Source organism: Neopelma chrysocephalum, unplaced genomic scaffold (assembly GCF_003984885.1).
Source record: "Neopelma chrysocephalum unplaced genomic scaffold, ASM398488v2 Primary Assembly neopelma1_209, whole genome shotgun sequence".
Classification (NCBI taxonomy): Eukaryota; Metazoa; Chordata; class Aves; order Passeriformes; family Pipridae; genus Neopelma; species Neopelma chrysocephalum.
The window spans coordinates 165,502-192,093 of NW_020897871.1; the positions used below are offsets into that span (position 1 = coordinate 165,502).

General features: G+C 44.2%; 1 protein-coding gene and 1 long non-coding RNA gene across 5 annotated transcripts in view; one reads left to right on the plus strand and one right to left on the minus strand.

Annotated features, from left to right (window-relative positions):
• Positions 1-8,306: 8,306 nt before the first annotated feature.
• The window catches only part of LOC113977221, a 19,061-nt gene continuing 775 nt past the window's right edge, over positions 8,307-26,592 (minus strand). The window contains exons 1-3 of one of the 2 annotated variants that reach the window (XR_003537288.1): positions 16,272-16,336; positions 15,068-15,261; positions 8,307-10,752 (exon numbers count right to left, since the gene is read on the minus strand). This is a non-coding gene — a long non-coding RNA (uncharacterized LOC113977221). Of the gene's footprint in view, positions 10,753-15,067; positions 15,262-16,271; positions 16,337-26,592 lie in introns of those variants that run through there. The other variant, XR_003537287.1, reaches the window with a different exon arrangement.
• The window catches only part of IQSEC1 (IQ motif and Sec7 domain 1), a 331,221-nt gene continuing 330,469 nt past the window's right edge, over positions 25,841-26,592 (plus strand). For all 3 annotated transcript variants that reach the window (XM_027703149.1, XM_027703156.1, XM_027703159.1), the window contains exon 1: positions 25,841-25,925. In XM_027703149.1, coding sequence (XP_027558950.1) covers positions 25,852-25,925 — 74 coding nt within the window. In that variant the 5' untranslated portion in view covers positions 25,841-25,851. The remainder of the gene's footprint in view (positions 25,926-26,592) is intronic.

Below are 26,592 nucleotides of genomic sequence, written 5' to 3' on the forward strand. Positions count from 1 at the left end.
CCTTGCTGAGGGCAAGGAAAATGGCATGGGCTGCTCTCCCCTTGTGCATTAAGTGCTTATTGACTGAACAAAACTGTCATGATTTTACAGAATTAGAACTGTATTGGTTTTAACATCAAATATTTCACTAAATCACTGACGGCTCCTGAGACATAAGTTTTGCTTTTCCTGGGTTAGTGGGGACTAAAGCTAACTAAAAAATGGTCAATTAAAACATAATTTTAAAAAGGCACTCATTCCATAGGTGATTGTTTCTTATGAACCATAATGTGAGTAATCCTGGCACAAAGCTCACAGCTGGGACTTGATTTGAGGCAGTCTAGGAGGCTGGAAGGTCTGTTGTGAGAAAAACTGAGGTTTTTGCTCCATCACCTGTTCCTAGAAATGCTACTCTTCCAACAAGGCACTCGAGTGCAATATGCTGAGGAAGAGGCTGATGAATCTCTGGTGCAGGGATCAGAGCAGTCACTTGGGCTCTGGGCTGCTTGACCAGCTGCTGAATATAATGCAATGCTCAGGTTCTGGGAGTGAATAGACATTAAACTTGCACAGTACTGTCAAATTATGTGTTTCTGGGACTGCAAGAGAGGCAGAATTTCGAGAGAATGTTACTGTCAAAAAGCAAAAGAACAGTTGCCAGGGTGAGACAAAGTTTGAGGATATGTTCTTGGAACTATGTATTTAAATTAAGCCCAAAGTCTCTCTTTTTTTTTTTTTTTTTTTTTTTGGTCTAGACCAAAGGCTTTTTGCTCTAGGACCAGAGTTAACTCTGGAAACTGTCATCCCTTGGAGTTTTCCCAGGGATGGGGAAAAACAGAACCTTGACAAGAAATGCCAGTGAGGCACCTGGAGCTGCAGGAGCTGTGTCATTGCAATACAGCTTGTGGAGCCTATGGAAGGGGAGCTGCATAAAGAGATTTACAGGCAGAAACCCTTTGTCTTGGGTTTTGACTCATTATGGAAAGAGAAAGGTGGCAGGGTGGACATTGGACACTAAAAAACCCCTTTATTTTAATAAGAGTATAGGAATCAGGTTTTTTTCAGGATGTATAAGCATAAATTCATTTAAGTCAATGATTATATAGGAAATGGAGGAACGTTTAACTATTTTAAAATTCAGGATGTTGTTAAATAAAGGAAAAGGAAAGGTCCCTCCTCTCTTTGGAGTTTTTATTTTATGAGGTGGGTGGACAACAGAGTAAATACAGATTTGATTTGAGACAGACTGTAGTCAGGTGCTTTACATTAAACTGAATTGAATTTAGTAACTTCAGGAATATAAGGGAATATAAAATTTAAATGAAAATTTAATTTTACAGGCTTTTGCCACCAGAGGCCATAAAAAGTGCAAAGGTTAATGGTATAAGAAACAAAGGGCTTCACATCCTGATTAAACCAAAGTCTGTCCCAGTCTGTTTCCTGTTCTCCATGGGGCACCATCACTGGGCTGGGATCTGCCAAGGTTACGGTCTTTGTTCTTTACTACCCTTTGTGATAAAAATATCCCACTATTCTTGTAGATGCCAAGCTCTGGTAAAGGCTCTGGGACTGTTTGGCACTCAAGGAACGGAGAATTAATGTTTTGGTCCTAAAAGCTGCAGATAGTGCAACGGGCATTTGTAGCAAGGCTGCTGTGCCGCTCTGACCTTTGGGATGGACTGTGCATTCCAATGGCATCATCCAGGATAAAAATCCTCACACAGGGAGGGGTAGTGAAGAATTCCCCACTGTGCATCTCACACCAGGAAGCCTTGCTCTGCCCTTCCTGAGCCCACTGAGAGCGGGATGATTCTTGTGCTCTGATCCAGTTCGATGGCAAACTGTGGCCAGCGTAAAATAACAGCAAGTTCTACACCCAACTGCCTCAATCCACTGCTGCACATTGATAATCTACTTCTGCTCTTGCTTGTTTTAAAGTCCTGGTTTAGTTGTTCACTGTATTCTGTTAGAGAGGAATTAAAATACAAAATATCTGGAGCAAACTATAGTGGACTCATAACACACCATAAGTGGTCAGGAATCCTGAATAAAAAAATAATACCATTGGTACAGTAAAATAAGCACACTGGGCAATTCAAACTTTGGTTTTTAAATCAGCTTCTACTTGACTGCCAAAGCAGGGGGATTAACTTGCGTGGTAGGAGAAGGGTTTGGTTGACTATGGAATTTCTTTGGCATTTTTACATGTATAACATAAGTAACTGGTGGCAAAAATATATTCTGAGCCAGCTTCTTTTTGCTTTTCTTCTATAATTCATTACATAATTCATAAATCAATGTAAAAAATCTGAAGGCGTCTGCTGTACGTTTAAGGAACGAGAAGTTTCCAAACTCTGTTTAGTGGTGGAAACTGAGGGTACTTGTATGAAGGAATATTTAGCTTTTGTCAAGCACTTTCTGTCAAAGAATTCTCAATTTCCCAGAGAAATGGAGTGAGGGAAATGAAGCGTCAGATGTCTCAATCACTGAGTGACAAAACCAAAGCCTCTATTACATGTAATACCTGGAGGTGGGGCTGCAGGTGATTATGAATACATTGATAAGTTGATAAAATGATCTTTCAACTATTACACTTGACTACCCAAGCATATTTTAGTCATTTTCTATAAAGCAGTAATTAAATGGCTCCTTCTTTACTACTTCTCCAAGGTATTCCAGTTCTTTAAAGTCTCATCGGATTTCTGAAGGGCCTATTGATAATCCTTTCATGTCTCTAACAGAATGCTCATAAGTGTCCATGTGCTGGGAGCCACATTTGGGGAGATAACTCCAAAAAAGGGGGGTTGATGGGACCCTGAAAGCCTTTGCAGGTGAGTTGGTGTCGCAGTGATCAGTGAACACACTCTCATTGTTTCTCTGCATTAACAAACTCAGGTGTCAGTTTTTCACGATCTTCTGTGAGAAGCACAGAGAGAGAGGTACAAAACACAACATTTTGAGTGTTTCCACAAGGTGACAGGGAGAGTAGGAGAAAGAGGATTATTTATTGACACAAAGCATCCTCAGTGTCTGCAGCTACTTGACCCAAAAGAAAGGATTTGGGATTACTTTCCTCCCCCCTCCCCTCCAACGTTTACATATTCTTTAACTGTGGGTTTTTCTGATGTTTCAAGAATGTTTTCTGCCAGATTTCTTTCTGGAGGCCATCACTCTGTCTCTTCACTTTTCTTTGAGCTCACTGCAGTTCTCCAGGACAGCAAGTCTTCCTTCTGTACTGTGTGTACAGTGTGTGGCAACGTGGGTTGCAGGGAGGATTCCTAGGACATGGATAGGGAAAAATAACTGGGAGTGAAGCTGTGTGAACTGAATAAAGATGCAGCCACTGCCCAGATGTTGTATCTCTGCCAATATCCCGGGATAAGACCTGTGGGCTTGTGCTCAGCACACAGGTGATGCAGGGCAGCATCACTCCTCCAAGGCAGGAAGGTTAGGAAGACTATGAAACATTGCTCCTAATTGCAAACACACCTTTGAAAGGTTATTTCAAGGCTTCCAGAAGAGGAAGATGTGCTGGGGGGACAGGTGTGACAGGTGCTGTTGCAGGTACAGGCTGGGGCAGCACTGACCATGTGTAAGGAAGCTCCACCAGCATCAATCATTTCCAAACCCGGGCTCTGCATCCCTTCCCCTTCCTTGTACTGCTCTGTGCCTTCCCACAAAACATTGCTGCTTCTGAGGCACAGCAAGGCACAGAACAGAGAAGACAGATTTGTTCTACCAGCTTTGTCACCTGGACAAATGTGCAGTTTTCTTTGCTAACAAATAACACGTGGAGCAACGGGGAACCAGCCCAGCGTGGCACAGGCTGTAAGTCACCACTAACAGGGCACTTCATCAGTGCCAGGTTAGGAAGAGAAGGAAACACAGCCACTGTGGCCCCACTGCATGTGACCTGATACCTGAGAGACATCTAGAACCCACCTAATTCACCAAGATTGAAAGCAACTGAAACCAGCAACAATAAAAGTGATTAATTCCAGGCTTATTCTAATGCAAGGCACTGGAGAGCTTGAACCAGAACGGACCAGCTGCAAACAGCTTGAGGGTATTGATGCCGAGGTTTGGAGAAATACTTCCAGTGTTTGTCAATACATCACTTCAGGCCATCAGAGCTGTGCTCTCTTTGAGGAGTAATGGACAGCAGATAAAGTGTTTGTGGGAAGGAAGCTTATAAAATGGAAGAGCAAAATACATTTTCATTAAGAATTCCTTTCCTCAAGAGTATACTGAGCTCAGGGGGTGGGAATGGCTAAATGCAGGGAAACAGCTCTGTTCATAGTGCACTGTGTGGACAAACCCCTTTATTTCATGACCATAGGAGATTTCTCATCAATCAGCAAAGAGAGGACTCAGGTGTCAAGGCAGTGGGAATAAAGCAGCAGAGCTGCCTCTAATTCCTGGTTGCAGAAGAAGGAGCCTGTGGCACGAAGGAAAATGCTGTGTCTGCTGGGATGAAGAGCTGCAGCAGCACCACTTTCTGGTGCTTTGGTCACTAGGGTCAGTTAAAATTGCAGGAAAAATCATCTTAAACCTCAAGTCCAGCACTGGCAAAGGTACCACAGGGAATTTCCTGCCCGGGGCTTGCAACCAGGACAAGAGTTGACTGATTATTGGGGTTTAAATCAGCACTGATATCAGAATGGAGTTGCTGCATTGGACCCCCTTAGAGAGAGTCACTAGACAGTTCTTTAAGTTGGAAAGAACTTGCAATTCCTAATTACTTTGGCTTTATCCAGAAGTGTAATGGATTTAATTCTTTACCAGTGCCAGACCAGGCAGTCAGTAATTGCACTAATAGTGTTATCTCCCTTCTTAAAAAATGTCTTATCTAACTAATAGCATTAATTTATATGCATCTGGTATAATTGGAGCTTTCAGGCCTTTTTATGATCATATACATGGTTTTGTCTTTCCTCTGATTCTTCCTGAATAATGTCTTTCTTGGTAGACAAAATCCTATTTTTATCTCTAGGCTTAAACTGTTTCCCTGTTTTTTAGCAGCAAGGGTGAGTTATAATTCTAACCAAGAATGTGAGTGTGACCCAACAGTTCTGCCCCTACCCTGGGCTCTGCTGGGAGGAGTGAGGCTGCTCTAGGTGTAAAATATTAGCTGCTCCTAATATTCCACTTCAGGCACGTAAACAAGCAGTGGTTTCATATCAGCTATTCCAAATTTACTTGAATTTTCAGAGTTTCAAGATCTTTTTAAAAGAAAGGAGCTGTTATGACATCTTGTACTAAGCTATCTACAAAAATCTATTTCTCTTTCACTTGAGTTTTCATGGATTATTTTGTCATGCCAATTTGTGACACATTTGGGTTCAATGATACTTACCATGAACTTGTCACCTTTTATCCAAGAGTTTTCCCTTTGCAGCTATCCAGGCTTTTTGAGTGCATTTGCTCAACTGTGAGATTGAAATTCAAATTACTTCTATGCCTTTTATAACCTCTGGAAGTATTAATTATGTTTCTTCATCATCTTTTTCAGTATTTAGACATTTCAGAGCTTGGGAAATAGATATTTCAATAGGAATGGCTTGTTTATCCCATACAGCTTCTTGAGAGAGGGAAAAGTTTCTTCATAGGAATTAATTTTTATTAAAGTCACTAAACCCATTAATTTTTGATTGAAAAAGCTACACCTGGCCATTTCAGTTCTGAAATGCAACCTGGGAATTACAGATCACACCCCTCATTTGCCTGTTTTCCCACAGGGGCTGAATCCCCTTTGGGGACCAGGAGACACTGGCACTAATCCCAAATCCCTTTCTTTTAAGTTGATTATTATAAACACTGATTGCATCCATTGAAAATTCCTCTTATTCCAGCCTGTCTCTGTCCATGAGAAGCTATGTAGTGAAGTGGTAGTTTAGGAAGGGCAGGTCCTGCCTGACCAACCTGATCTCCTTTTATGACCAGGTCCCACCTGGTGGATGAGGGAAAGGGGTGGATGTGTCTGTCTGGACTTCAGCAAAGCCTTGGACACCGTCTCCCACAGCATTCTCCTGGAAAAGGCTTGGCCAGGGGCACTCTGTGCTGGGTTAGGAACTGGCTGGAGGGCCAGAGAGTGGTGGGGAATGGAGCTGCATCCAGCTGGGATCCAGTCACCAGAGGTGTCCCCAGAGATTAGTGCTGGGCCCAGTCCTGTTTAATATCTTTATTGATGATTTAGATGAGGGGATCGAGTCCACCATCAGCAAATGTGCAGATGACACCAAGCTGGGGGGGTGTGTTGATCAGTTGGAGGGCAGGAGGGCTCTGCAGAGGGACCTGGACAGGCTGGATCCATGGGCTGATTCCAATGGGATGAGGTTCAACAAGGCCAAGGGCCGGGTCCTCCACTTTGGCCACAACAACCCCCTGCAGCTCCAGGTTGGGACAGAGGGGCTGGAGAGCAGCCAGGCAGGAAGGGAACTGGGAGTGTGGATGGACAGGAAGCTGAACAGGAGCCAGAGTGTGCCCAGGTGGCCAAGAAGGCCAATGGATCCTGGCCTGGAGCAGGAACAGTTTGGCAGCAGGAGCAGGGCAGGGATTGTTGGGCTGGACTGAGCGCTGGTGAGGCCACCCCTGGAGTGCTGTGTCCAGTTCTGGGCCCCTGAGTTGAGGAAGGACATGGAGGGGCTGGAGCAGGTCCAGAGGAGAGCAACGAGGCTGGGGAAGGGAGTGGAGCACAAGTGCTGTGAGGAGAGGCTGAGGGAGCTGGGGGTGTTCAGCCTGGAGAAGAGGAGGCTCAGGGGAGACCTCCTCACTCTCTGCAACTCCCTGACAGGAGGTTGTAGCCAGGTGGGGGTCGGGCTCTTCTCCCAGGAAGCAGCAGTAAGACAAGAGGGCTCAGGGTCTTCAGCTGTGCCAGGGGAGGTTTAGGTTGGATATTGGGAAGCAATTTTTTCCTGAGAGAGTATTCAGCCATTGGAATGGGCTGGGCAGGGAGGGGGTGGAGTCAGTGTCCCTGGAGGTGTTGAAGGTGAGAGTGGATGTGGCATCAGTGCCATGGGCTGGGAACCACGGTGAGGTTGGATCAAGGGTTGGACTGGATGATCTCAGAGGTCTTTTCCAACCTGGCTGATTCTCTGATTCTGTGAAAATGCTGTGCCATAGCCCCATTTCCATGGCAGCCCCCCTGCTCTCTGTTTGGTTATTAGTTACATATTGCTTCAGAAAGGTGTCACTCAGTATCTCCAGTTCTCCAGTGAGCATCTGTCTCTGACTGTGAGAATTTAGATAAACTTTCACTGTGCAATGAAATATCCACGGTTTTCACTGGAGCAGAAGGTTACATTTAGACATGAATATGCTGCACTTCGGGCCATGTGCAAGATCCTGATTCAGCTCAGAGTGTAAACTCAAGCTGAATCTTTCGGCTTTAAAAATGACCCAAATTCCATATAATTCCTTGGGAATGCCCCCTTTCACCATGAAAAATATTAAAGTCTAAGCTTCATCTTGCTGAAGGGAAGAAGAAGGGAAATGTTTAGGATAAGAAGAAAAGTAATGGATTTGGAGCCAGGATAGGGGGGACTTTTGCCATCAGCTCAACAGGAAATTCCAGGAGAAATTGCTGAAGTACAAAAATTTAAGGAACCTCTGGGAAAATCTCAGCCTGGCAACCAGAGACCAGGACAGCAAGTGCAGTGCCACAGACCTGGGGTGTTCTAATCACACCTTGTAATAAAAGTTGTAATAAAAGCTCCTGTGTGGAGCCCCCAGGGACAGCTCTCCAGGAACCTCATCCTCGAGCAGGACACAGCCTGGCATTCCATGGAGACATCGTGGAGACCTGACCCCACCTGATGATCCTGGTAACTTCCATGGCTCCCAGTGCCCCCTTCCAGAAGGGAAATAACAGTTTTATTCATTGACTCATCACTCAGGAAGCCACGGGGACTTGACCCCAGGCACCCTGAGACTCAGCACATCCTTCCTCTCCAGATACTGCAGTTCAAACGTGGTGCCAGAGACAGGGAAGAAAGCAAAATTCCATCTTCTTCTTGAAAAAACAGGAAAAGTGGGCTTCCCTGTCTCATACCATGTGTTTCTTGTCTTGCTGAGGAGGGAATTAGCTTTTCTGTGTCAGTTTTTTACTTTGCGTGTTCATATTACAATTGGAAATCCTGGAAATGCAGCCCTAAAACTGTAGAGAAAGGACATAAAAATGTGAGTTTACTTTTAACAGGCAGGAGTAGTTTCACTGTTTCATGGGATGCTGATAATGTAGGCTTGAACAGTCTGGATATGATTTATCTTCATATGAAACCTGGCATGAATTTCCCAAACACTTTGAGTTTATGATAACACATCTTTTATTTCACTTCCTCCCATTGTTATACAGAAAACATCACCTGATGAGTGACTGCAAAACACAGCATTAAAAGTTCTCCAACCCAACTTTTACTATGCACAAGTAAAATCAAAAAAGTTTTATGAGTTGCCCTGTGTTGGAAATACTCATTTTACATGTGGTCATCAAATAAATGGCAGTGAAGCCCCAAACTGCAGCCATGGAATGTACATTCATTGGTGCTCTTGAGGATCAGCAATCACCAAGTGTTTGACAGCATAAAAGTTTTAAACAAGAGAATAATAAAAGCTGAAGAATTAATTAATTTGGTTTCAATCAGTTAAGAGAACACTACTATATTTAAAAACACCCAAACAACCAAGTATCTGAATTTTCAGCATTTCAGCTGCCACAGGGATGATTATGATGACCCAGAAGCTTTAAACTTTTGAGGACAGAGCACTAGGGTATTCTTAAAAGCCAGTTTCCATCTGCTCTGTGGTGGTGGTTGCTACAGACTGCACAAAAAAGTCCTCAAACATCAACCAACCAACCAAAGAGCAGAAATGAATGTATATAAATGGCTTTCTAATGAGCAGAAATTCAGCAGTATCTTCCCACGGGTTTGGGTGTAACAAAAGTTTTCCACGTTTGCAGAGCTCAAAACTTTTTTTATTTCGGTTACTTGTGTTCAGCCAAGGATAAAAGTTGGGGTGACACAAGAAAATAAAGTGCACAAGCAACCTGGAAGGCTGGCATTCCCTCAACTCCCAGTGTGGGCATTTGGACTGACAGGGGCTGCAGAACCAGGGGATGTCTCTATCTTAGCAGAGCAAGTTGGGTCTGGCAGCAGCTTTTTAACTCTGAGGATATTCTGCCCTTGAATAGGAAAAAACATACAGAATCAGTAGGTCAAATTGCCTCATTTCTGTTAAAAGGAAGGTTGTAGAAATATTCCTGTTACATTTTCAGTGGCCATCTCTGGAGAAAGGGAACAAAACTGGCTGTACAGTGCATGGATAAAAGAGCTGAGAACAAACAGCAGCTCCAGCACCTGCCTGGGATCAATAACAGAAATGTGAAGTCCAGTCCCTGAGCCTCAGGCAAAACTCCTTTTGCAGCCACAGGCACTGGATTTGATACAAATGAATCATTGTAAGGCCAGGTCTAATAGTGCGTGTTTTATTATCTACTGCATTAAATCCCTGACACATATTTAATGGGATTAAATCTGTCTTCTGCTCCAGATTTATACAGCACTGCGAGGGCATAAACTTTATTAAAGCTCCGTGTAACAGATATTTGAACCCTAACTAGGAAATCTGATTTTAAAACATCACATCAGTTTTCCATTCTCTATTTTATCCCTATTCAATCACCACTTCCCATTAATTTATATTTTTATTCACTTCCCTTAGCTCCAGCAACTTCTCAGGTGCTCATTGAGGCAGCTCTGCACTCACATGCCAATCCCAAGCTTTCTCCAGATTGGTACAGGAATCATTCTGTGCCTGGCAAGGAGCTGTATTTCCTCAGTAACTGTTAAAATCAATGAGACTTGACATATTCAGTGCAAAGGGGGACTGTTCTTACAGAACTATATTCACAGAACACAGAATTCTCTCTGGGTATGAGTTCATGGGGAAGTTTTTCCTTTAAAAATCAGGAAGAAGAAGGAAAACTTATCTCCATTATTTTCTGCTTTACTCAGCAAAACCTGGTATTAATTTATGAAGAGACACATCTTTCCCTTCTCTTTATTTTGTTCTACTAAATGAATACATGCATCTATTATGATCCTTGTCTAATTGCAAGCAGACAAAGCATCTCCTCTCCCTTGGGCCAGGCTGGAACCCAATGTTCTCTGCAGGTACAACGTGATTGTGTGGCCTTTGGCAAACGGCTGTTCCCTTCCCTGTCCCTGCCTCGGGCCAAAAAGGAACCAGGGAGTTTGTATTCAGGAGCAGGATGTAAATATTCAACAGCTGCTTCAGGACTCAGGGGCCAAATTCACAGTTGTGATTGTTGGAGCAAACGTGCCTGGGAAAATCAATGTATAATTAATTGATTTGCTCACTCAAACCTTCAGTGCTGATTGGAACAGCCCCCAGTTATGGAGATTTTTTGCTACCAGCTGTGGCTGTAAATGAAATTAGTTTGGCCCATATGAATGTATGTTATTTACAGTCAGGTCAGGTGCTGTGTGTTCCTCTTCTGTAAGCCTTTAATAATCAGAATCCCAGAATGGTTTAGGTTGGAAGGGGCCTTAAAGCTCATCTGCTGTGGGCAGGGACACCTTCCCCTGGTTGCTCCAGGAATTCCCATTGCACTGTTTTCACTGGTGAACAAAAGGAGCTGGGTTTCCTTCTTTCACCCAGCCCTCTCTCACCTCCTTTGATCTTCCAGTTCCATCCTTGCCTGCAGATAAATCCTTTCTGGTGTTCCTTCAGAGGCTGGAACTTGCACCTCACCTGTGGATGGAAAAGCACAGTAGGAACATCAATGATGACCCTGAAATATGGCCATATAGGAGCCTACTCTATAACTACATATATCAGGAGATGAATGTGACATTCCCATCTTTTTCCATGGTTCACAGCATCTTTTTTTTAATAATTTAAATGCAGAGCATAAGCTTCAAATGCACCACGCTTCACAACATTTGTACTAATGCTGCCAAGCCACCCTCTAAAATATTTTATGAACCATGAGAACATTTTAATCTGTTGGCATTTCCTTAATTAAGACAGTTTTACTGCTGCCTGAAACAGAGGTGTTACATTAGCTGAGTATCTCCGTGCTGTGTAAATTATGGCATCTGTCTTCTAAATAGAAGTTTGCATTATGCATGGAGGAATGAACTGGTGTGCATTTAATTTAAATGGATGATCAGAGTTTTTTTTTAAATTAATATCTACCTTTCTAGGAGATTTCCATTCTGTTGAATTGGGTTTTAAAAAGCACATTACATGAGTGATGTTAGTGCCTCTCGATTCATAACATTAGCATTTCCTGTCCCAGTGCAGCCCCTGAAAACATCAACTGGAAAAACATGGATTGTTCAAGATTTACTGCTTTGTTGTAATTCTAAGAAAGGCTGCTTAGGTGAAAATATTTGTTACCTTACTGTGTCCAGCTGCACAATACAACAAATTCTTTTGCTGTGATTGTATATGCCAGTGGTGAGTTGGATCAAATTATTCATACATTTCATACATAGAAAATTCAGTGACTTTCAGGATCTTGCATTTTCCCCTAATAATACACATAAATATTACATATTCCCACCCTAAAACATTTACTACTTACAGCAGGTAGAGCAATTATTCTGCAGAAAGCCAAGGTTTCATGCCTTTAAAAAGGTGTCAGAGTTAAGAGCTGATTTACACAGCCCTTGCAGTTGCTCTGGACACAGCAGTTCATCCACACAGCACATGTTGGGGTGGAGGTCAGGGCAGCTTTTAAACTATTTATAGCAGAACTGAGGAATTACACTTTGGTCTCTCAGTTGAAAGGCAGCTTATAAAGCCTGATAGTTTATGTATTAACACTGGTAGAAATGTATACATGTCTGGAAACAGCTCCTGCCTGGCCAGATCACTGACCCTTTTTGGGATCAGCAGCTCCGGGGGCTGACGTGACACGAGCACAACGTCGTGTTAAAAACAAGCAGTTTGCTCCCAGGGAAGGTCAGGGCTGCTCTGGGAGGGTTGGAGATTGTCAGATCCTGAAGAAAGCAGAGGCAGCAGAAGGGGAAGTCGCTCAGATCTGAGCCTTTAATCAGTGTTAACGCTGCTCTGAGGTCCCAACAGCTGGGGCTGTTAAACTCAGCATCAACAGCTCTGCTCGGAGCTCCAAGTGCTCCCAGGGAACCACTTCAGAGTAACTGATGTGCTGTCCTCCTAATAGTGGAGGAGAGCTGGAAAAACTGGCACATGTGGGCTCTTTATCCAGGTGCCAGAAGGAGGGGCTCCTTCCTTCCCTGCTCTCAGGCATCAGGAATGGGAAATGAAGGTGTTGCAGCCAGGGAATTCTCCCTCCAGAGGGAGAGGTTCATGTCTCAGTGATCTCATAGGATTTCAGATCTAATCTTACCTAGGGAAATCTTGAAAAATTTTCAAGTTTCTGGAGAAAACCACAATGGACTATGCTGGAATTTCCTTGTGTTGGCCTAATCCTTATATCTTATTCTTTTTTCTGGCGTGGGGATTTCACCCCTTGCCACTCAAACCCTCAATATTATTGCTGGTGCTCATTGTCTGTAGGAGTTTTCATCAGTCCAGTGCAAATACTGTATTTCCTGTTCCCTGCAGCATTTTACTTTTTCAGCTGTAATGCCTGGAAAATCAGCACAAGATTGCACATAAACTATGGCTTTACTCATGACTGGGAGGGACCAAAGCCATGATGTGGTTGGACTCGGTGATCCTTGTGGGCCCCTTCCAACCCAGGGTATTCTATGAGTCTGTGAGTCTGGGGTTATTACTAAAGTAGGAAACCAAAATGTTGGAGAAATGAGAGAACTAGAAGAATTAATTGTTCCTTGCAGTGGTTTTGTATTTTTTTTTTATTCTTAATTTAACTTCCTAATCCAAACTTGGGTTCATTTTGTAAAGTATTTTCCTAAATGCTCCTGTTGTAGTTTTATTTTATTGATATCCTCCATGGAAAACATGTTTGTTTCTCTGACATTTTTGCAGCTATGCCATGAAAAGCTCTGTCAGCTTCCTGTTCCATGATATTATTTTCCTCTCACAGACTTTTCTACTCAGGCCCATATCACAGAGATACAGATAGTGATGGGAGTCATTGTGGATGCTTCCTCATCCTACCACAGTAGGATGTGTGTCAGTGCTTTTCGACCTTTTTAATGCTTCTCTTCCAAATCCTCACCCCTTCTCTTTGGAATCATTTTATTCAGTGGCCAACCTGGCAAGGCTCCTGTGCCTCTGCTGGCTCCCAGGTCCCAGTTTCAGCACTGTGGCTGCACACAGCCAGTTTTACTATACCCAAACCTGCTCCCAGGCCTTTCTCCTCAGCCTCCACCCCACATGGGAAAGCTCATGGGTCTAGAAATGACGGCATTGGGTTGGATATTAGGAAAAGCTCTTCACTGAAAGAGTGAATAAGCATTGGAACGGGAAGCCCAGGGAAGTGGTGAAGTCCCTGTCCCTGTAAGTGCTCAGAAAATGATTAGATGTGGCACTTCACGGTAGGGTTTAGGTGGACATGGTGCTGTTTGGTCAAAGGTTGGATTTGAGAACCTCAAGTTGTGCCAGGGCCAGGGGAGGTTTGGGTTGGACATCAAGAAGAATTTCTTCCTGGAAAGGGTGGTCAGGCACTGGAAGGGGCTGCCCAGGGAGGATTGGAGTGCCCATCCCTGGAGGTGTCCCAGGAAGGCCTGGGCTTGGCACTCAGTGCTCTGGGCTGGGGGACAAGGTGGGGATGGGGACAGGGGGGATCCATGGGCTGGGAGGGCTGTTCCAACCTAAAGGATTCTGTGATTCTGAGATGAGGATCTGAGTGGGTGAAGTGTACCCAGGCACCAAGGCTGTCACAGCTCTGTAGGTGCAGCCCCTGGAGTGGGATGTGCTCCAGTGCCACATGTCCCCTGCCCTCTCCCTCCCTGCCCCAGCCGGTGTGTTCAGCAGGTCGATGGTGGCCTTGGAGCAGACTGTGCCAGCCTGGCTGCCCTCCCACATTGGCCCCCTTTGGCCAGGTCAGCAGTGCCCAGTGATGGGGAGTTGAGCTGAGAAGGCTCAAGGACATTTCCTGCCCCAGGGATCCCACAAGAAGACCCTCCTCAGCCCCAGCACTGCCGGGGGGTTGACTCATGTTCTTCTCACTTGACAAGTACACGTGTGAGTGATTCACCTCAGAGTGCTCTCCTCCCTCTCACTTATCCCTGCATTGAAATTGGACATTGTGCCCGTGGAAATTACAGGTTCTGTGAGGAGCTGCTCTGGGGGTGATTCACAGAACAGCACAACAGGCCCTCGTTGAGGCCTCGAGGGATGACTTCATCCCCTGCTGTTGTTTCAGCAACAGAAAGAAGCTTTACTTAGGATGACACTTCACATAGATATATTTTTTTATCCATCATCATCCTGTTTTGGTTTGTTTGAATCATTAAAAGTGTGAGACTAAGAGATAGGTTGCACCCTCGGTTTGCCACCAAATGCTGGAGGTCACTCCTATGTCCTTCAACATCCTTTGACATCCCGAGTCACTTTTGCAGAGAGCTTTGTGTCATGGTGTGGAAGGTCAGGAGGTGATAACACCTAGGGATGGGGTCAGCCACAGAGCTGGGAGAGAGGGGTCCAAGCTGCACGTTGTCCTGAGCAGTCAGCAACAGAATGGACATGGCTGGGAGGGACCACCATGGGGTCACCTGTCCCACCTCCCTGCTCAGGCTGGGGGTGAACAGCAGGGACAGATGGGTGGGGAAGGATGACTGAAGTTGCACGTGTTGAGTCAGCACCACAAACACAGATGGCCTGAGAGGAACAGGCCCTTGGCTTTCACCAGTGTGGGGACACACACAGGGGAGGTGACACAGCCTGGTGTGACCACCAGCAGCCACCCTGCCTGAAAAAAACCTGCTTGAGGAAATTTGCTTAATGGTGGCTCTTGAGTGAAGTGTTTCCAGCTAAAATAGGACTTTTTCAATTCAAGATGAGGTTATATTTTTAATGGGACATCAGTTAGTGACCTGCAGGTACGTGCTTTGCAGGGATGATTTGTAGGGGTGTTTGCGGAAAAACTGAGCTTTTCATAGGCACTCACACAGCTCCTTTGGAGAACTGGAACCCAGCACCACACACTGCTCCTTAGTCAGCAGCTCTGCCTCAAGAACTAACATCCAGAGACAAGGAGAGAAAGCAAATCCACCTGATTATTCCGTTCTCTCCTCCCGGAAGGATTTCATAACAGATGAAACGCTGCCACACAGCACTGGCTGCTCCAGCCTGAACACATCCCTGTGCAAGGAGAGAACAGGGAACCTGGGGCTGGGATCCAGCTGGGTGACACTGCCCAAAATACACAGCCCTGGGGGAAACTGTAATTCCAGATATGCAGAGACAGAGGCCAAGATATCCCAGGAAAGCCTTCCCAGGAAAAAAAAGTCCTAAATTTACCATGAGAGGCTGAATCTCAAATAGTTCTCCCAAAGGATTTTTCACCTTTTCATAAATGTCATAGTAATAATAGTTCAAGTATGAAACCTATCCAAGTCTGGGCTCCAAAACCTGAAGGTTTGGGGTATCTGTAGTAAGTCATGATTACCAAAAGAACCCATAAACAGCACTGAGCAGTGCTGGGTGTTTTCCCTTTAATAAGAAAAAAATGTTTCTGCTTACAAAAAAGCATTGAGCAAAAATTCCTGAATGGGAACAGCTTAGGGACAGGGACAGGAAGGGAAACAAGTTTGATTTTTAATAGGAAATTGAAAATTATTCCATTCTAATATCTGTGCTGACGTTTATCTTGGTCTGACAATCAGTCATGGAACAAGTTATATTTTCCCTCCAAATTACCCTGTCTTTGCGGGAATTTTTCCAACCTCGGGTGATCCATGTGTTATAACACATGTTAAGGGAACTGCCCGGTTAAATCCCTTCGCATTCTGCTGGAAATTTACCCCTTAATAATTCCCTGCCCCGTTTTGTGCAGCCTCAATGTGCTGCTGCCACCAGATGGCACTTGGGGTGGGTTCTGTTGGGAAAAGCGGAGCAGGAGCTCTCCAAGGCAAAGCATTCAAATCAATTTAAAGGCAGAACAGTGTTTACAAACAAGGATTTTGCATAACAAGGGCCTGCTTTCTTTGCCAGTTGGATTGTGCAGGAGCTGAGAGGCAGCGTTTCACCGAGCAGCACGTTTGCTGGGGTCATTTGAGGAGGAAAGCTGTGCATGTGCAGAATTCTTCCTCATTTTGCACTGAAACAGAGGAAGAGGAAGAGCAGAGAGTCTGAGTTACAGTTTTGCTGACCTTGAGTTCACAAGGTGCTGCAAATGCTCTGAAGTGGAACCTGGCTGATGAATAATATCAGCAGCACCTTTCTGCTGCAAAATAAAAAGGAAAATTAAAGATAAAAAAAAAGGGGGGAAGAGGAAAGGGAAGGAGAAGGAAAAGGAGGAGGAGGGAGGGGAGAGGAGGAAAAGGAAGGAAAAAGAAAAAAAAAAGGGGGAGAAAAACATCCCTTGTCAGGTTCCATCTGAGGTTGCAGCAAGAACATGGGCTTTGTCTGCTTCTCTTTCCAGGGTGAATATGATGGAAATACATCCCTTTTTGTCAGGTGTCCTCTGAAATGGGAGTGAACACCAAGGCAAAGGCCTCCTGATATCCTGAGCTCTGCCTTTGCTTTGCAGAGTGTTTCCATCAGGTAAATTCTCCACGCTGGCCCTTGCAGCAGGTATGGCACATGCAGGGCCAGAAATTCTGGGAGTTTAAAGGGGAAAAAAACTAACAAGACAATAAAGCCAAAAAGGAATGTGCTGAAACCTGCTCACAGTTGTAGCTACAGCTTTTTGAAAGCCCTTTTTGTTCCCTAGGACTGAATTTATTTCATTCTACATCAGAAATTCCTGGAGATCTATTTTAAATGTCACCTTGTAGTGAGCATCAAACACAGACATGGCACAACCATGACTTTTTGACAACCAGTTTTTGAAAAAACGTATCTGAAAAGTGAATTTTTTTGCAATGTGAAAAAGTCTTGCCAGGCCACACATTAAAGTAATGGAATAACTATGTTCCTCAACAGATCTGAGCAATACAAATACAATTATGAGGCCTTTTCTTTACACTGCTTTTTGGAAAATATCTTCTTCAGGTGAAAGATAGACCCAAACATTAATAATGCATTGTTTTCCTGTAGTAATTCAGCAAGTAAATGCAGCAAGGGACTTTTAAATGCTGGTTCACTGACAGGCAAAGCAAAGTTCACAGTTCATAGGACCCTGTCACAGCATTCCTCAAAGACAGGTTTCAGGATCACTCACCCCAAAGTATTTGATTAGTGCCACTTGTGTGCTTCAGTAAAGAACTGAACATGAATTAATTCAAGATACAGGGGATACTTCTTGATTACATGGGGCTATGCAGTACAAAGCTCACTACAACAAAAGGCTTTAAACAGAGATCAGGATTAGCTTTTCCAGGGGGGAAATGGAACAGGTTTATCACACAATTTAAACTGCACCTTCTCCTCTCAGGCAGCACTGCCGAGGGTAGAAATGCACTCAGTTGTCAATACAGGGAAAAGAAAGTGTCCAGAGCAGGTTGAGGATCAAAATTCTGCTGAAGAAAACTGAATCCACTCCTTCCAAAAGAGTGGGGGAGAGGTTTAAAAAGCAAACACACAGTTCTTCAGTCCAAGGCCTCCCTTTGTGGTTGATCCCTGAAGTGTCACGAACAGTGAGGGCCCCACACATGGAGGGAGGAATCCACCACAGATCCTACAGATTTTGCTGGGCTTTGGTCCTGGCTACAGGCATAGATTGATACCATTTCCTTCTCTCCTGATATTTGGGGCCTTATAAACCACTGCTGCCTTGGATTTTTGTAAACAGACATTTCCATAGCTTTTGTCTGACTCGGATGAAGGACAATTTCAAGGAGCCTCAGTGACACCCAGGCACTGCATTTCTCACCCTGTGGGATCTCAGGAGTCCTGTCCAAGGCTGAGGAAGAAGCACAAGCCTCACAGAACCCAGGAGGAGCCTGAGCACAGCAGTTCATCTTTGTGTGGGATTGCTCTTCTTCAGGAAATCTCATGGAGCAAGTTACCTCAGAGAGCTGGAGCTCAGAAGAACCCACAGCAGTTGGTCACAAGCTCCCAATTAGCCCATTCCATATTTTTAAGAAGGTCTAAGATCTCAATTCCTGTTGAGGGACTGGGAATAAACTAAATTTCCCATCTGCACTAAGAATGCATTTTGATATGGTGTTTCTCCTCATGTTCTGAGAGCCAAGCCAAGGGGAAACCTCTAAACAGCTGATTAACACTTTGTTGGAGATCTCAGAGCTGGTTCAGATCACTATTCTCCTCTGCATAAATGACCTGGTTAAACTTTGACAAAGAAACATGCACAAAGAGACTTATGAAAAATGTAACCACTTCTTTTTGTATTGCACTTCCAGAAGTTAGAGCTCCATCTCTTCTTTGTAGCAGCAGCACTTTCCCTTTTTACTTTTCCTTTCCAGCAGAATTCCAATTCATCTTTAGAGTGAATCAAGTCCCTTTTGCCTCCAGCTACTCACTGGCAGAGTGAGTTCTGGAAGTTCTTTTGTTTTAGAAAAACTGTTCCCTCTGAAGAGCCTGTTTTCAGGCTGTGAGGAGCCTCCTCTTGAGAGAACCCCAAAGCTTCCAAAAGCAAGTACATCTCTTTTGTTGGTTTTTTTCCTTCTTCTTAGCATTTCAACTGGAAAAGCTTCCAAAAGCTACTGCATTTCTCTCAGACCTCTAAAGAGAGAGCAGGATCAGTGCTTTTTAGGGGTTCTGATCCAAGTGAAAGCAGGATGCAAAGAGCCCTGTTTGTATGGCCAAGAGACTGGGGCTGCACCATGTTCATGTGAGGCATTTGAATTGTGAGTTTTTAATAGTAACAGGAAACGTGCAACAAAAGCCACCTACTCCATAAGGACAACATACCCTTGAGATTGGATTCCCCCAGTATTCCCAGGGTTCCGTAGCCCTTGCTTATGCAACTCTAGAAAAAAAGGCAATATTTGGCAATTACGAGGCAGCAAAGACATTTTTTCATGTAAGCCTTGACAAAAATAACTCTCTTATCTCGAAACCTTCTCCGAGTTCAACAGAGCTGAACTCCATCACTCCGGGGCAGCTGCAGCACAAACTGCTCCTCGGTGGGGGGAGGCTGAGGAGTCACACACAGTTATTTGTGTGTTATTATTTGAGTCTGCAGATCAAGGGATAAAGGACTTTCTGAGGCTCCCAGGCTGAAATTGTAAATAACAGACTGCTCCTAATGATACAGCTCAGCAGCAACACATTTCATCCCCTCCATGTGCTTCCCAACAGCATGAAAGAGAAGGGATAAGAAAAGGGATAAGGAAAGGTTGAGCCTGCCTGACCTCAGCATTTTCTTGTTCAGCTTTTCATTTCCCGAGTTGGAATCTTTACCTAAGACACCTTGAGGTTTAGTGCTGTTTCTCTGGACAAGAAGCAATTGGAATTGATTTGTCCATTTTGTGAGGTACTTTTCTTTTTTTTTTTCTTTTTTTTTTCTTTTTTTTTCTTTTTTTTTTTCTTTTTTTTTCTTTTTTTTTCTTTTTTTTTCTTTTTTTTTCTCTTTGGAAAAGGATAGAAGAGTTTCCAGCCTGAATTTGCAGACCTATTTTTAAGTATTGCTGCAAATAAAATGAAAGAACCAAAATTTCCCTCAGCTGTTGTTGGTGATAAAGCTGGGGTGTGATTTTTTCCCACCTTTTTTATAAATCAAAGGTTATTTCTCCTTCTCTTCACACACACACACACACACACACACACAGAGAGATATATTACTGATTCCTCTCTGGAAATGAAGTCTATGGAACAGCAGTCTGAACAACTGCAGACCAATAAGAGTGAAAATATGGTGAGTCAGAGCAAACATGGACTAATTGCACTGGTTCATGACTGGTTTATGACCACAGGATCAAAAATCTACCTCTTTTCTCAGAGCATAATTTGATTTGCTCGTGACCTGTTTCAATTAATGACTGCCTGAATTAACACTGCCCTTTTCTACCTGTTCTCATGCATTAAAGACAGAAATGTGGTATTTTTGTGTGTTGATCTTGTCAGCAGATAGTGCAGCTGGCCTGAGGATGCTGTACAATTCCAAAAAGCAGGTGGAATGCTCCATATCAATGTTAAAACCAGCCAGATATACATAGGAATATATCCATTAAAAGGTGGTCTGAATGCATAAGAGGTGGGGATCCCAAGCCTTCAGGATTTAGATGTTGTTGCAACTCCTATGAAATGAGTAAATAGGGTTTTTTTCCTCTGGGTTTTGTTGATGGCAAGGACATGTACAGGATGATATGCCCTGCTCTCAAATGATTTGTGATTTTATCCATTGGATTCAGACAGAATTAACAGGATACACACTGCACACACAATTAGGTAGTGATTTTTCAGGATGTCTCCCCATTTTTATTTTTTTTTAATTATTATTTAAACTTCTCTTTGGAGGCAGAACTGTTTTTCTAATGTAAAAAAATATTCCTGTACCATCTAAGTGAGTTTCTGTTCATGGCATCCTTGGAAGCAACATGACAATTACAGAACAAGGAATTCAGGATAAAAATCCTTAGTTTTCATCAGTGGAGGGGTCCAATTTAAAATGCCTGTGGAAAGAGCATGTGGACAGGGTGGGATTATTGGGGTGTCCTGTGCAGGTCCAGGAGCTGGACTCAATGATCCCTGTGGGTCCTTCCAGCTCAGGAGATTCCATGAAAAGAAATACATATTTCTGAGGACTTCATATTTTACCACAGTTGCTTATTCTGACCTTTCTCTAATTTCTGTTGCCAAGGAAGTTTAAAAAAGAACAGAATATTATCTGATTTTCATGTTTCCTCATAATCTTATTCTGAAAAGCAGTGTTTGCTGAGATTTGGCAAGATAATCCATTCAGTCTAAAGGATATGGCAAACATGGAAAAACTGGCCAACTGGAGCAGAGAAAATATTAGAATGGAAATGTATGGAATCAAAATGGAATAAAACATCTTAAAATGGAAAACAGCAGGTGAATTTAACTCTGACAGCTAGATGATTATTCATTTATGTTGTTAAAAAAAAACCAACCAAGAAAACACATACAAAAATCTCCAACAGTTTTCTGTGTGTAAGTTTGCTTACTAAGTTTTTATCCAGAAAAGACTTCAAGAAAGCTTAGGTTTGGGCTTTTATTTTATATAGAAATGCTGGTGTTTGATATTGTATATAACATTTTATTGCTTTATAAGCCCCCAAAAGCAGCAACGTTGCAATGAAATCAGGGAATCACAAGAAATGGTGAGAAATATGGAAAGGGCTATTTTGGCATTTGCTTTCTCTTTGTTTTCAGGGAATGTCTGAAGCTGCAATTTTGGGAGGGGTTTGTTTGTTTACTTTCCCCTTTCAGTATTCAGGGTGTTCTGTCCCTCCCAATGAGCCTGTGCTGTCCATCTTTATCTAATGGGAAACATTTTTGTCTGGCACTTTTCTTTTTTGCAGCTTGTATTTTCCTCCTTCAGTCCCAGTTTTTCCCACAACTCGAAATATTATGAGTTAATGAAAGGTGTCCTTCATTCCAGCTCTGATTTGGCTTCAGTCTCAGGTGAAGCACCAAGAAATTCTTTTCTGCACAATTTATAAAATAACTTCTTTAATTAATGAAGGAACAATTACAGCCATACTCCCAATTTCATTATATTTATTGCTAAATTACAGTTCTAAGTTCAATTTAGTCCAGCTTTAGAATTAATTACCACTTTCACAGCAAAATTCTTTCTGGTCTTCCCTGATTTCACTCTGAGAGTCCCACACACATCCCAGCCTTGATGCCACTGCCACCTTCCCACATCCCAGTCCCCAAGGAAAACTGGGAACCATCTCTTTGAGCATCACATTCATTCCTTTATAAACCCACCACTGAACTTTCCCCTTTCCCCAAAGAAGCAAAGTGTTCCTTGCTAATTTTTCCCTTTTATATTAGGGATATATTTATATTATCATTATTTATCCTTATTATATTATCACTTCTATATTGAGTTGTTTGATACCTTACATCAGCAGTGCTTTTTATTTACAGGACACAAAGACACAGTCCTTTCCCAAGGACTCTGCACAGGAGGACACATTTTTTTGCCTACTAACATTCCCTGGTATCACTTACCCAAACAAGATATACTGGGACAATCCACAGAAACCAACAAAAACACAAAGGAAATACTTTTATGAAAGGCTCATTAGAATGAAAGACTTGGTTAAAGTTGGGTACTTAGATGGATTAGCTCTGGACCACACTGCAGGCAAACTTCCAGATTCGGCTACAGAACCTGGAAGAGCCAATTTATCATTTCTTCCGTAAATCAAAAGGCAATTCCTACAAACAGTAATGATCAGACCACTCAGGATCAGCACTCATAAAATTAAAATTGAACTTTCCACTGCCTTGTGCAGCTGCCTTAAAATATGGGCTGTAGTTTTATCATGCTTTGCTTGGGATATTTCAAATAGTTTAGGAGCTGGTCAGGGTAAGAACATCCCAATTGTCCAAAAGGGCCATCAGAGCCACACATGGGGTGGTGCAACCCAGAAGGCTCCAGGGTTGACTGAGAGCTGGTCAGGTATTGCCCCTGTTTGGAAGAAGGGCTGAGGTACATAGATCAGTCCAAATACATACCATTTAACTAAGAAAAAAGGTTAAATGGTAATATGATCATGTTTTACAAGAGATTATCATGAAAAAGATTTGTGCTTGGAAAGGGCATAAGGAAGTTTCGTGCTTGTAAGTAGAAATCAAATGAACTGATAAGAGAAATAAGATGTCAGGTCCTGAAATTAGGTGTAACCAGGAGAGGGAAAAGTACAAGCCAGAAACATCACAGTTTCTAGATGATTTCAGGTCTTTAAGGCTGTGCTTTCTCTTTTTTGTCCATGTATGTTCCCTGTTCCACGTGTCCTAAGTACATGGTGTGAAAGAGCTTGGTACCTAAAACCAGGTAGGTTTAGAGGAGTAGGTTTAGATGAGATGTGAGGAAGAAATTCTTCCCTGTGAGGGTGGGAAGGCCCTGGCACAGGTTGCCCAGAGAAGCTGTGGCTGCCCCTGGATCCCTAGAAGTGTCCAAGGCCAGGTTGGACGGGGCTTGGAGCAACCTGGGCTAGTGGAAGGTGTCCCTGCCCATGGCAGGGGACAGGATGAGATGATTTTTAAGGTCCTTTCACACCCTGGGATTTTAGGACCTACATATAAACTCTGACAACAGGATAAACTTGACTAGCAGGATAAAATTCCTTAATGTCTCAACACAACAAAGCAGAAGCAAAAGTGAGGGAGAGAATTGAAGGGGTGAGGGGGAGACTAAGAGAGAAATGCAAGCAAGAAAGAAGTGGTTTCGAAGAGAATTTTTAAAGAGAGAGATGGAGGGCAGAGTTAAGATTGAGCACAAATCACTGCATGACTTCTGAGTCCTTGTTTTTTTTATATTACACTGACCTAATTAATTTTACATGGAAAAATATGTATCAGAGGCTTTTTCCTGGTCTTATCTTACTTTGAAAAAATTATTTCAGCTGTTTGCTCACCCATGGCAGCGTTAGCCACACCAAACCACTTTTGAAACAGTGACATTTTATGCTTAGTTTTTATGCAGCACCATAAACTTAACTCTGACAATCCAATTTCAGAACTGAACAGGCGAATAAAGAATCACAGAGTGTCCTGAGCTGGAAAGGACCCACAGGGATCATGGAGTCCAACCCCTGGCCCTGCCCAGGACACCCCAACAATCCCACCCTGTGCCTGACAGTGTTGTTCAAACACTCCTTGAGCTCTGTCAGAAAATACCAGGACTTGAGACAGTCTAAAGTTAAGGCCTTCCTAAGGTTCTTCCAAAGCTTGGTGGGATATTTCAGCAGGGAGGTTGGACTTGATGACCTCCAGAGGTCCCTTCCAATCCCAACCACCCTGTGATTTATGTCTTGCCAGTAATGAATCAGTAAGAGAATCCCACTTTCTGAATGAGCACCATTTCCTTTCATATTTAAATCTTCCTTGGCACTTTCCCAGGCAGGAATTAACCATGTGCTGCTTGGCTTACAGAAATGGATGGTCTGAGATACGATGTCAGCACATAATAAAAATGCTATTTTGGTGATTTTCAAATTTAAAAAGGTTAGGCTTGATGTCACTTAATTTTCTAACTGAGCAAATCTGAACAAGCTGGATCTGCTTTTACAATCTGTGCCTTCACAGATAGAGATTGCATATATTATTGATTCCATGAATGTGCTTATCTTCCAAGTTTACCTCTTCTTGTTCATTTATGGAGCACATGGGCTTTGTGAGGCACAGACACAACCCCTCAGACACAGAGCCCTCCTTCCCCTTTCAGTGCTGAGCAGCAGCAACACACAGAACACACCAGGAACATGGTGCAGGGAGCCAGGTGCCAACACCAGGGCATTTCTGAGGGTTTAATGTGTTTTTCAGACTAATTTATGGTGTCCTGGGGAGAGTGTTCCCATTGGGTTTGATGTTCTCCATGTCCTCTGTGGAAAGCACAAGCTGCTGGTTGGGAGGTCAAGTTCATTATCTGGTTCCTGGGATCCTCTCAGAAAACCCTCCCAAACCACACAGACAGAACCAAGCAGTCAGTCCCTCCACCAGCTACTCCTCCTCAGTCAGCTCCTCTAACAAGGCTGGGAGCTGAACCAGATACAACTTTCCATTTGGGAATGGAGGCATTTTCCTGCAATCTGGAAAAGAAAGCAGGAAATTCATCACACTTAACCTGGCTTGTGCCTCCCATGAACTCAGGCATTTCTGCCTAAAAGGGGGTGTCTCAAACAGATCCTCACTGTAAAATGATTAATAAGCTTTTATTGCCTCCAGATACCTTAATGAGTTTTGAGTGTCTTACTTTGCATTTGATTTTGCATATAAGAAAAAAGTTCAATCGCTTTATTTGTTGATTTAACCCCTGACAAATATTCTGGCTGCCTACAACTATGCAGGTTGCCTCAGTGAGATATTGTGATAAGCATTTCTTTCCACACAGAGTAAACTATTCTGGACAAACAGCACTCTGAAAAAAAATATATTTTTAACTATTCTAATGAAAAATACTGATCAAGTTACTGGGAAAGAAGCTTGGCCTCTTCAAAAACCAGCTAAAGACTTTTCTGTGAATTCATGATCCCCACTAGGACTGGAAATTAGTCTTTCATGCTTCAGTCACCTCGACAGTCACAACAGCCTTTGCTGCACATATGTCAGAGCAAGAGTAACAGTTTTGCCAATAACTTATTTCTACCTAAAGCCAGAATGGCCATGGGAGCTGCCAGAGGAGTCTCTGGCTGTGTCCTCCCCTCACGCCCCTTTTCCCCGTGCTGACAGCCAGAGGCAGAGGGGGAGAAGCTGGGACATCCACCCTCTGCTTGGGAGCTCCGCTCCAAACCCTTCAGCCCCCCAGGCCGTGCACAGATGGGGACAATACAGAGCCTGCAGCCCCTCCAGCAGCGGGTCCCACACCCCCTTGCTCTGCTGCATCAGCCGTCCTCCTGAAGCAGCACATCCTGGCAAAGGTGAGAAAGAGCTGACTCCACCAGGAAGGGTTTGGGAAGCAGTGACAGCAAAACGACTGCTCTAAGAAAATGTTATTAATCGAAAACTTGAGAAGTTGAAAGGTGGAGAGAAGAAGTAGAAAAATGAGAAAAAAAATTAAGGAGACATGAAGAGGAAGGGAGGAGAAAAGCACGTCTTCACCTTCCTATCTTCTTCCTGCAGTATCTCCCTCTGTTTCCCTTTCCTACTCCCGGTTCTCACAAGCATTCCCAACACACACTTGGGATGATACAGGACCCAGACCTCAGCAACTTTTCTTGGCTCGATGCAGCCTTAGCGGGAAGCGGCGTTTCACCAGCGTAGGTTTTAATGTCAGGGATGCTGACGGGAGGGGCGGGGGGCTCTGCTGGGGACCCAGCTCGGGGGGCCAACCCCCGCTGCCACCTCGGCAATGCGAGCCCGTTCCCAGCTGTGCCGGGTCAGAGCTCCCCTCTCCCGGCGGGTCCCGCGGGTCCCGCTCCCCGCCCGCCCCCGCGCACATCGCCGCTCCCGGGGTGCGGGGCCGGGGCCGCCCCGCTCCACCGCCCGCACCGCCCCGGGGCCCCGCAGCGCTCCCGCGCCCCTCCCGGGGCTCCCCGGCCGCGGGGGAACCGGCCCGGAGCCGCGCGGGGATGGGGCGCGGGCATGGGATGCGGGGATGGGATGCGGGGATGGGATGCGGGGATGGGATGCAGGAATTGGATGCAGGGACGGGGCGCGGGCATGGGATGCACAGATGGGGCGCGGGGATGGGATACAGGACTGGGCGCAAGGATGGGAGGCAGGGATGGGATACAGGAATGGGGCGCGGGGATGGAGCGCGGGGATGGGATGTAGGAATGGGATGCAGGGATGGGGCGCGGGGATGGGATGCAGGGATGGGCGCAAGGATGGGATGCAGGGATGGGGCGCGGATATGAGATGAAGGATATGGGGCGCGGGATGGGATGCGGGGATGAGGCGCGGGGATGGGATGTAGGAATGGGA